The following is a 9,478-nucleotide window of genomic DNA, read 5'->3' as shown; positions in this document are numbered from 1 at the left end:
GAAAACACGATAGAAGAAAAAGACAAAAAGTTTTTCATCTGGGGAGAGCTCAAAATTGATTAAAGTGCCAATAAAAGGGTAAGCTAAGGAAATAATCTCTAGCTCTTATTTGTAGTACTATGTAAGTGTCTTAGGTTTTCTGATACTGTGGTAGTTGAAGTAGTTTCCTCAGTGGTGAAAGCCATAGTGAGCAGTCCACTGCTTCTCAAAAAATGAAGAAAAATTCTTTTTTGACAAAATGAAGCGCACGATGGAGGTTCAAATTTATTGCCTGCTCTAAAAAAAGAAAAGGGGAAACCAAAAGAAAACCCCCACCTAAATTCCTGTGATTTCCATGTCAACACTGAGGTAAAATGCATCTTCAAAACCAGAACTGAAGACTGGAAAAAGCAGTTATTTTTGTAGGAAATGGCCACCTAGAAAAGAAAAGTAGGAATTTGGGGTTTGCTACTACTCCCTTTTCTAGGTGATTTTAGTGATCTCCGTGCAGTTGGTGTTTTCCTTTTCATTAAGTTAATATGCCCTTTGTCAGGAGAGGGGAAAAGATGATATTACCAAACCAATCTCAAAAGTCTAAAGAAGGCACACGTATTTTTATGCAGACCTAAGCAGGAGCTTTTTCTGTCTGTCCTTCAAAGGAATCTCTGCTCTAGGTGCTTTCTGTAACGTGGCTATTGGGTATAGTCCAGCTTAACCTGGATCTAGCTCAGATTCCACGTGTCCCCCGCACTCCTAGGGGAAGGGTTTTAAATACTTGGGCATATTCCATGATCTTTACAGTCAAGTCTGTGATTTTATCATAGATATTTTTTGTCTCAGTTGTTTCTGGACATCATCTTAATGTCTGTTTCACAGAAATATTTTTTATAAACCTAGTAACTTGGTGATTTCTTTCTTTCTTTCTGTGTAATGCAGTAAAATTGCCCTGAATGCCAAAGTTGCAAAGAAAGGTAAAAGACAGCCTTCAAAGCAGAGGGCTCATCAGCAGATGAGCTCTTCCAGTGGCAATCATGGTCAAGTACCGGATGAGAGCACTTCCAGTGAAACATCTGAGGATGAAGGAAGGTATGCATGTAAGGAATGTTGAAAATAAAACTTACTTAATGATAAAAATTGGCCTGAGAGCTAGAGGCAAGTTTGGGTTTTTGTTGTGTGTTTAGGTTTTTTGTAAACCTGATGCATATGAAGATTCTTGTTCTTTCATGTGACCGCCTGATGTTCTTTCTTGTTCTTTCTTGTTCTTTCCTGTGACTACCTGATGCGCTTTGTGTTGACAAACAGTTCACTTTTGTTTAGAGTGCTTTTGAACATGCTGGCCAAGTTAACAATAAGGTCACGTGCACAAATTCTGATTCATTACATGAGTGTGTGTGCACAGGCATAGAAGTATTTCATGTGTTTAAAAAGGGTGAGGTATCTCAGTTTTTTTCACGGCAGGTATCTCAGGATTTTTTGCCCTGCTCCCCACTCCACCTTTTCTCTTGCAGCTGCGTACCCTCCTGACTTCTTGCCCACCCTGAACTTACTTGTGTGGGTTGTGGCAAAGTGAGAAAGAGCAAGTTGTTGACACTGTTCAGCCCTAGCTAAAAATCTGGTGTGTTATCAACACTGTTTTGGTCAGAAATCTAACGCACAGCCCTGTGTGGGCTGCTGTGAAGAAAATAAACTGCATCCCAGCCAGACCCAGGACACCAGAGAATCCAAAATTACAGTTCTTTGACCTGTAGGAGAAGGATTCTCGGTACTGAAGAGAGCTAAACCCCTGGTATTAAACAGGGAATGCACGTAACCGTACAGCTACATGTCTGTAGCTGTAAGATTTCTGTCACTTTGCGTGAAGTTTAGGGAACAGTTATTTCAACTATTTGCTTAATATCTTGCGGAAAAATTAGCCTTCCAGTAGACATTAATAGTACACAATAATTGTTTCAGTCTTGAACTATATCTAGCAAAGTTACTATACCAGATTTTAGTTTAATTCAGTTCTGCAATTAAGTTTTCAAAGCTACTGTAGGTATTATTCATAATGCAAAGTAAGCATTTCAGTACTGAAATATATTTCTGTTTTCTAGACCTGCAGCAACACCCAGGAGTGAAAGGAACGAGGTACTGTAAAACTAGTTTCTTGGTAAACAGTCTCTATCAGCTTTTAATCACGTAGATGGGAGCAGTGTTTATGTAGTGATCAACCAGATGTACAAATTGCTGCTGGTATGCAGCTTTATTGTATTTGAGACAAATCTGTGGGCTGTGAAGGAGAGAATGAATCATTCATGCATTTGTAATGGTCTGTAATACTAGACAGTGGAATTACAGAAAGTACTGTATTTTTTGTAGGTCAGCATACCAATGGAAGTAACTGATGGCCCTGGTTTAACTCACTCATCTGACCCAACTTCAGAGGATGTCCGGTTGGAAGCTTCAACCTACAAGGAGACTATGCTGCTGTTGGAAGAGCTTGGTGTGGTTCATATGGGTATGTTTTCAAGTCTCTGTCTTCAGCTGTTACAAGTTCCCCTTAAAACATGATTTCTTTGTATGCGCTCCTAAGTATTTTAATTTCATATTTTGATATAGTATCTCTTTGTGACTAGAGATCCCCCTCAAAAGCTGTGAAACTGTCACCTGACCTGAGATGTTGCCTGCATTACCAGCCGATGTGCCTTACGTTATCATTGGTTCTCTGTCTAGTCAGAGCTGGAGAAGCAGTTTCTTGCAAAGTACAGTTCAGCTCCTTCTAATGCGGTCATCAAAAGTCAGCAAGAGCTTTTTCTTCTTTATATCCCCTTGATGTGGTTTACGCCCAGCTACACCTAAACACCTAAGCACCACACAGCCACTCACTTGTTCCACCCCAGTGGGGTGGGGGAGAGCATCGGAAAGGGAAAAGTGAGAAAACTCATGGGTTGGCATGAAAACAGGTTAATAGCAAAAGCCACGCACGCAAGCAAAGCAAAGCAAGGAATTCATCCAGCACGTCCCATGGGCAGGCGGGTGTTCAGCCATCTCCAGGACAGCAGGGCTCCGTCACGCATAACAAATACTTGGGAAGACAAAGTGCCATCACTCTGGATGTCCCTCCCTTCCTTCGTCCTCCCCCAGCTTTATATGCTGAGCATGATGCCGCATGGCATGGCACATCCCTTGGGTCAGCTGGGGTCAGCTGTCCCAGCTGTGTCCCGGCCCGGCTCCTTGCGTACCCCCAGCCTGCTCGCTGGTGGGGTGGGGTGAGGAGCAGGAAAGGCCTTGGCTCTGTGTGAGCGCTGCTGGGCCGTAACGAACACATCCCCGTGCTACCAACCCTGTTTGCGGCACAACTGTAAAACATGGCCCCGTACCAGCGACTGCGAAGAAAATTAACACTATCCCAGCCACAACCAGCACACCCCTCAACAGCTAATGACAAAGAGTACAGCAAAATAATGGCTTTGCTTAAAAATAGTAAGTACATATATATAACAAATTTCAACTGTCATAAGATGCTTGCATATATGCACAAGGCATTATATAAACATAAGCATCAGTTACTAGGGCTCTTAAACTATGCTAAAATTTCATTAGGCAAGTGTTAACCTTGGCCGAAGGCCAAACTCCCCCCCCAGTGCTGCCACTGCCCGTCCTTGACAAAATGGGGTGAAAAAGCTTGTGGGTCAGTGTGAAGGCAGGGCTGTCACTTCCCAGGGACTGTCACTGGCAAAACAGACTCCACCGATTAAAATACATTTGGATAGTGAGAAACAAAGACCCCAAACCTGAGAAGGACACGTCGGCACCCCCCCTGCTCAAGCTCTGCCGCGCTCCTTCCCTGCCACCTCCCCAGGCAGCGCGGGGAGGCTGCGGTCGGCAGTCGGGACGTAGCAGTTTCTCTGCTGCTCCTTCCTCGTCCCTTTTCCCTGCTCCAGTGTGAGTCCTCCCCCAGGCTGCAGTCCTTTGGGGAAAATCTCCTCCAGCCTGGGCCCTCCATGGGTCGCAGGTCCTTCGGGAAGGATCCGCCTGCTCTGGCACGGGGTCCTCCGCAGCACTGCGCTGTGGGTATCTGCTCCAGCATGGTTCTCTCCGGGGCTGCAGGGGAATCTCTGCTCTGGCACCTGGAGCAGCACCTCTCCCTCCTCCTTCGCTGACCTGGGTGTTCGTTTGCAGGGCTGGTTTTCACATGCTTTTCCCCTTCTCTGCCCGTGTGGTGGTTTCGCCCTTTCCTACATTTGTTTTTCCTGAGGAGCTGCCAGCACGGCTGAGAGGCTCAGCTGTGCCCTGCGGTGGGTCCATTGAAACCGTCCATGTCCAGCACGGGGCGACCCCTGGCTTCTTCTCACAGGGACCTTCCCACTAACCTGCCACCTGCACGTAATACAGCAAAGCACTGAACAGCTTATACATTGGGCAGTATTTGTGCAGCTTTGTGTCTTTTCTGTCTCAAAACAGGTTCTGCTACTTTGTTGAAAATGCAAAACATACTTCTTGAATATGAACGGAGAATAGAACGTCAGAAAAATCAGTATAAAGCGCTCTCAAGAGAAGTAAGGAAATTGGAAGACGAAAGGGAGGAGTCACAGTTCAGAGCGGAGAAGACTCAAGATTTGAAATCCGTGTTGGCTCACCAAGAAGCAGAATGGAAAAGGGATATCCAAAGCCTTAAGTATGTAAATTGTGGTCTGATAATGTATTATCTTGGTAGTGGTTTTGTTCCGAAAGACACTGATGGTGCAGGCAACAGGATGAGAAGTTTCCAGGCTTTTGGGTTTGGGTTTTTTGAATCCCGTGGGCCAGTTATGCTATGAAGTACATAATGTGAGAGGGGAAAAACGTCCGGATACCAGCTCCATGTACAGTCTTCTGGATGTTGTTCTAACTTTGTTTTCTAGCAAGAAAAGAGCAAGAGAGTGTGTACAGGGAAATCAGATTTATAAGAGAGATTTGAGAGATGGTTGGGTGTTTGGTTTTTTTTCATTTTGTCCTTGCAGCTTCAGTTGGCCTATAATACTAGGATTTCTGGTAACTCCACCCAGTGCAAGTCAAACCAGAGCTTAGAGCATTTGTTTGCTTACCTGTTTGTTTGTTGGAAGGGTCAAGTTTGGGATTGCCCCTTTCCCCACACTCCTGAGCTAGACCCGGAGGCGTGAGGTTTCTCATCGCTGTTGACATCACGTCCGACAGGGGTGGCCAGCAGGCACCGTAGGCAGTTGAGCAAGGACAACTGCAGAGCCCTGGCCTGGGAGGGGAGATCTCCTTGTGGTGATCCCCGGTGGGATGGCGTGGCTGGGGAGCTGGCCCAGCAGGGCCAGGCGGCCCAGGCAGAGAGCGAGCTCAGCAGGAGCCACCGTGAGCTGGCAGCTGGGGCGGCCCGCAGCGGCCTGGGCTGTCTGGGGGGCAGCAGTGCCAGGGCACTGGGGGCAGGGAGTGCCCACCCCTCCTCAGGGCTTGCTGAGCTGTGTCTCGAGCCCGGGGTCCGGTTTTTGGCCGCCCAGCCCAGGAGATCTTGCCCAGCCCGTGTGAGGTCGGCAGGGAGATGCCGGGCTGGCCCGGGGGCAGGAGCACCAGCCCTGTGAGGGGAGGCTGTGGGAGCTGGGCCTGGGGGAGTTGGGCCTCCCAGCGCGGGGGAGGGGAGTACGAGGAAGACGAGGCCGGTCCCAGCTTGGCCTGGGTTTGACTTCAGCAGGTGTTCAAAATCCTCAAGCATCTGTCAAGTATAAAGAAGTAGTATTTTCATTCTAAGTGAATTCTCCAAGCAGCGTTAAATTTATTTTTAATTCGCAACTTTTTGCGAAATTACACTAGAAATTACATGTAAAGCTTTTTCCTTGCAATATACACCATTCAAATACAAATGTTTCTGTCAGTCTTTCAAGTAATTTTAGTGGTGGTTGATTCTTGTTTTGCAGAATTTCTAAAGCAGGCTTTCAATTGGCAGTTCTTCCCTTACGTTGACGATTTTTTTTAATTTATTTTTTTGTTCACTGTTGCGAGTATATGGGAAAAAATAGTCAAAATAATGATCAAACACAAAGCTGCTTGCTTGTTTGGGTACCGTGGGCACACCATGGACCGTTTTTTACCATGTCAGTGCTTATTGCTGATTGTTTCAGTTGGTAAAGAAGCTGACCTTCCATAAGGCTTTCCTTGTAAGTCAGCTTCAAAATGGAATTGCTGTAGTTTCTCCCAGAGGTAGATCCAACTGAGGTTTAAAACTGTTTTTAATCGTATTCAGCTTAAACCCCATGCATTTCTGAATCTGGTTTTGAACACTGACATCCTTCTGGAGTAAACAGAAGCTGCTTGTTCTGCCTGTGGTCAGCAGTTGTTTTAGACTTACAGAAGGCTTGCTGAAAAATTGTTGGGTCTGCCATAGATAAGTGGCGTGCTGATTCACCAGTATTGCTTCTGGTCACTGAATCCGTAATGTGTAGGCAATGCTCAGTATACTAAGAAAATGTATACTAACCATAGTAAAAGTTTGCGATGCTTTGATCTGATGAGACAACAAACTCCTTTTTCAACAAAATGGCTGTAATATGAAGATGGGTTTTTTTAATTTTATTATAGAAGTGTGCACACTGGTGTGTGTTTCCCTATACAAACTTACAAATAACTGATAAATCACTCAAAGTTTTTTTTCTGTATCTTGTACAGCTGATACCATGCACAATGGAATGAAGTTAGAATTCTTTAAAAAGTTGAAAAGTACAGTAAAAATATGAACTCTGAAAACGTTTAACATTTTTTATGGTTTGAGTTGTCTCTGCAAGTCCATCATTGGAATATCTACTTTTATATCAGTGCTTTTGTTTCTCAAATACTCCGTTAAATCCCAGATGTTCTTTGAAACAAGAAGAAGAAAAGAGGCTCAGAGTAGAAGTGCTGTGTGAGAAAAGGAGAGAAGACCTCCGAAGGAAAGAAGATCAATATTGTAAAGAGATGGAGGAGAAACAGAAACTTGAGTTACAGTCTAGGAATTTAGAAATGGAACTAAGAACACTGAGAACGCTCTTGAAACAGGTATATTAAATAATGAATTAAACTCTTTGTCTTATTTTCTGCTTCTTTTCAATTGTATTCCGGTATGCCTAGAGAAGGAGGCGCTTTGTTCACGGAAGAGGCGCTGGATAACAATTGTCAAATTTTGAGAACAGTAGAGTACAGTTGGTTCACAATTGGGTTGTTCTTTTTTTTTTTGCTTTGCAGTTTATTATTCCTTTTTTCCTTTTTCAAAATTTAGGTTTCATTTGTATTTCAGGCAAAGCCTGACCTTTTTTTGAATTACTACAAAACATCCTGTATTTTGCCTTCTTAAATTTTCCTAAGAAAATTTAAATTTATTTATTTATAGGTGGATTATCATAACGGTGGGGAATCAAAAATGTTTTCAAGTATGCAAGGGAGAATGGGAAGATGTATTGCTAGCTCTGTTTTTTCTTAAGATGCAAGCAGTTTTATTGTATTACTGTAGGCTGAAGAGGAACGTGATGAAACACAGAGACAGCTCTCTCAGGAAAAGAGGGCCAGAGCCCTTCAAGAAGGAATTTTGAACAACCACCTTGGGAGACAAACGGAACTAGAAGAAGAGACAAGAAGATCTATAGGAAAAAAATCAGAGGTAAGCAGATTTTTTTTCTAATAAATCAAATTTCACCATGTTTGTTTTAAAGTCATAATAAATCTTACATAGCTTTTTCTGTTTCTTGATGGTTTATTTACTGTTTACCCGTGTAACTTACCTGGGTAAATACCTTTCTTGTTTTCTCTTATGTCTAAAAGTTCTGGAAAGCAGCATCACTCCTGTATGTACCTGAATTACTTGTGCAAGTAGGAAACTAATAGAAGACACTATTTACCCCGTTTCTTAACCTATCTGTTATTTTCCATTTCATAGACATTTTGTCATCGCTTTTTAGGCTTTCTAGCAGTGAAACACCTAGCTACCTATGGCAAGGTTGACCAGGAAGAAAGTTGTTTGACAGTGTTTGTGTTTCCATTGCTTTTTTTTTTTAAATTAGTTATTCCCTTATTGAACTTACTTCAAGTATGCCTTTCTTTGCCACCTCCACATAACTAAAATTTTATGATCGACTATCAGCAATGAATTCAACTCTCTGTAAGAGTCAGAGTAACTGGAGGAGAAAAAGCAATCATAAACACTGTATTAAAAAAGATCTTGAAAAGAGTTTACTGAATTTCCTAAAGAATGTGCAGTGCCTTGAAGCCTTTTTGTTCTTGGCTGTGCTGCCCAATAAATGTAGGGTGAATGTGTTTAAGTGGAAAAGAGTTATACATACAATAAAGAAGAAATATACAGGACTATTGCATTCCGGGGGTGATTGAGTCTTATAGCTAACTTTCAGTAATACAAAAGGATAAGTGTTCAGAAGACATTTGAGAAGGAAATTACCCTTTCTAGCCTTGTTTTTACCAGATCTGTAGCACAACTAATTCAACCTTAAAGGCAGTATTATAAAGGCATGCACATACAAGAAAGCGCTGTCATTTTAAAAGCTTTGGTTGCTGGTTTAAGGGGGGAAAAAAACGAAACTGTGTATTTGGGATGTTCATTTAGGTTTTAAGGATATGTTGCACTTCCGTTGTGTACGTACATTGTACATGTGCATGGGTTCACAGAGTAGCTTATTGCCTGAAACTTCATCTTTGAAGTCATGCTTCAGTACTAGAAATGTTAAAATGCAGTTTATTGCTGCAGGTTTTTTGTAGATTCATTTCCCAATTGGCTCTTTATTCATTTTCCCTGTCATTCAGGAATCCAGCACTGATAGAGAACAGGATCTGTTGTACAAGAATCAGTTACTACAAGATGAGATTGCTGTGCTAACGCTAGAACTCACTCAAGTAAGACTTAGGCACCAGGAGGAATAAGGAAAATATTTAAAGGAAAATGAGACCTTGAAAGAAAAAAATGAAGCTCTCAAAAAGGAACTTAAACTGAACAAGGAAGCATTAAGACAAATGTTTTTTCAGTTCAACGCGGAGCTGGACTTAGTAAAGACAGAATCTGCAGTGCTGACTTCCAAACTTGAGCAGACAAACAAAAGCAAAGACAGACTAGAGACAGAAATTGAATCATTTCGTTCCTCCCTGAACGCTGCAGTTCAAGAACTTGAACTTCATTTGTCATCAAAAAGCAATGCTGAACGAAGATTTCCCAGAGAACGTGATGAATGCCTTTGCTTGCAAGTCGAGCTCCATCGTGACCTCTCTGACGTGCAAGAAACCAACAAGAGCTTGTCTCTGCAGCTGTGTAAAGCTAAAAGCAAAGCTAACAGGCTAGAAAATGAGCTTCACCAGTTGAAGCAAATGCTCAGAGAAAAAGCTTTGCTTTTAGAAATGACAAAAAAGAATTAAGTCAAGGCCAGTGTCGGGCACAGGAATGTGATCATGCTCGACAACTTGAGAAAGATCCAGTAAGCGAACCTGTAATAAAACAGGAGTCCTTGCAGGAGCGATTGGCCCAGCTCCAGAGTGAAAACCTTTT

The 9,478-nt window shown here is 42.8% G+C and overlaps 1 protein-coding gene across 1 annotated transcript; it reads left to right on the top strand.

The window, feature by feature from the left end:
* Window positions 1-2,341: 2,341 nt before the first annotated feature.
* LOC130143322 (ankyrin repeat domain-containing protein 26-like) lies at window positions 2,342-9,274 on the top strand. The gene is made up of 5 exons (XM_056326023.1): window positions 2,342-2,476; window positions 4,423-4,636; window positions 6,810-6,993; window positions 8,746-8,835; window positions 9,095-9,274. Exons 1-5 carry the CDS (start codon window positions 2,350-2,352, stop codon window positions 9,272-9,274), a joined length of 795 nt encoding a protein of 264 aa, XP_056181998.1. The 5' UTR covers window positions 2,342-2,349.
* Window positions 9,275-9,478: the final 204 nt, after the last annotated feature.

This window comes from Falco biarmicus, unplaced genomic scaffold (assembly GCF_023638135.1).
Source record: "Falco biarmicus isolate bFalBia1 unplaced genomic scaffold, bFalBia1.pri scaffold_150, whole genome shotgun sequence".
Classification (NCBI taxonomy): Eukaryota; Metazoa; Chordata; class Aves; order Falconiformes; family Falconidae; genus Falco; species Falco biarmicus.
This window is presented reverse-complemented; position numbering and strand designations above follow the sequence as displayed.

What these genes read in the sequence shown, in the direction of transcription:
- LOC130143322 (XM_056326023.1), top strand. Translation starts at nt 2,350, where the DNA reads ATGGAAGTAACTGATGGCCCTGGTTTAACTCACTCATCTGACCCAACT. An exon ending in TGAGAACGCTCTTGAAACAG is followed by an intron (nt 6,994 to 8,745) that starts GTATATTAAATA and finishes CCTGTCATTCAG; the next exon opens with GAATCCAGCACTGATAGAGA. An exon ending in TAACGCTAGAACTCACTCAA is followed by an intron (nt 8,836 to 9,094) that starts GTAAGACTTAGG and finishes TGAACGCTGCAG; the next exon opens with TTCAAGAACTTGAACTTCAT.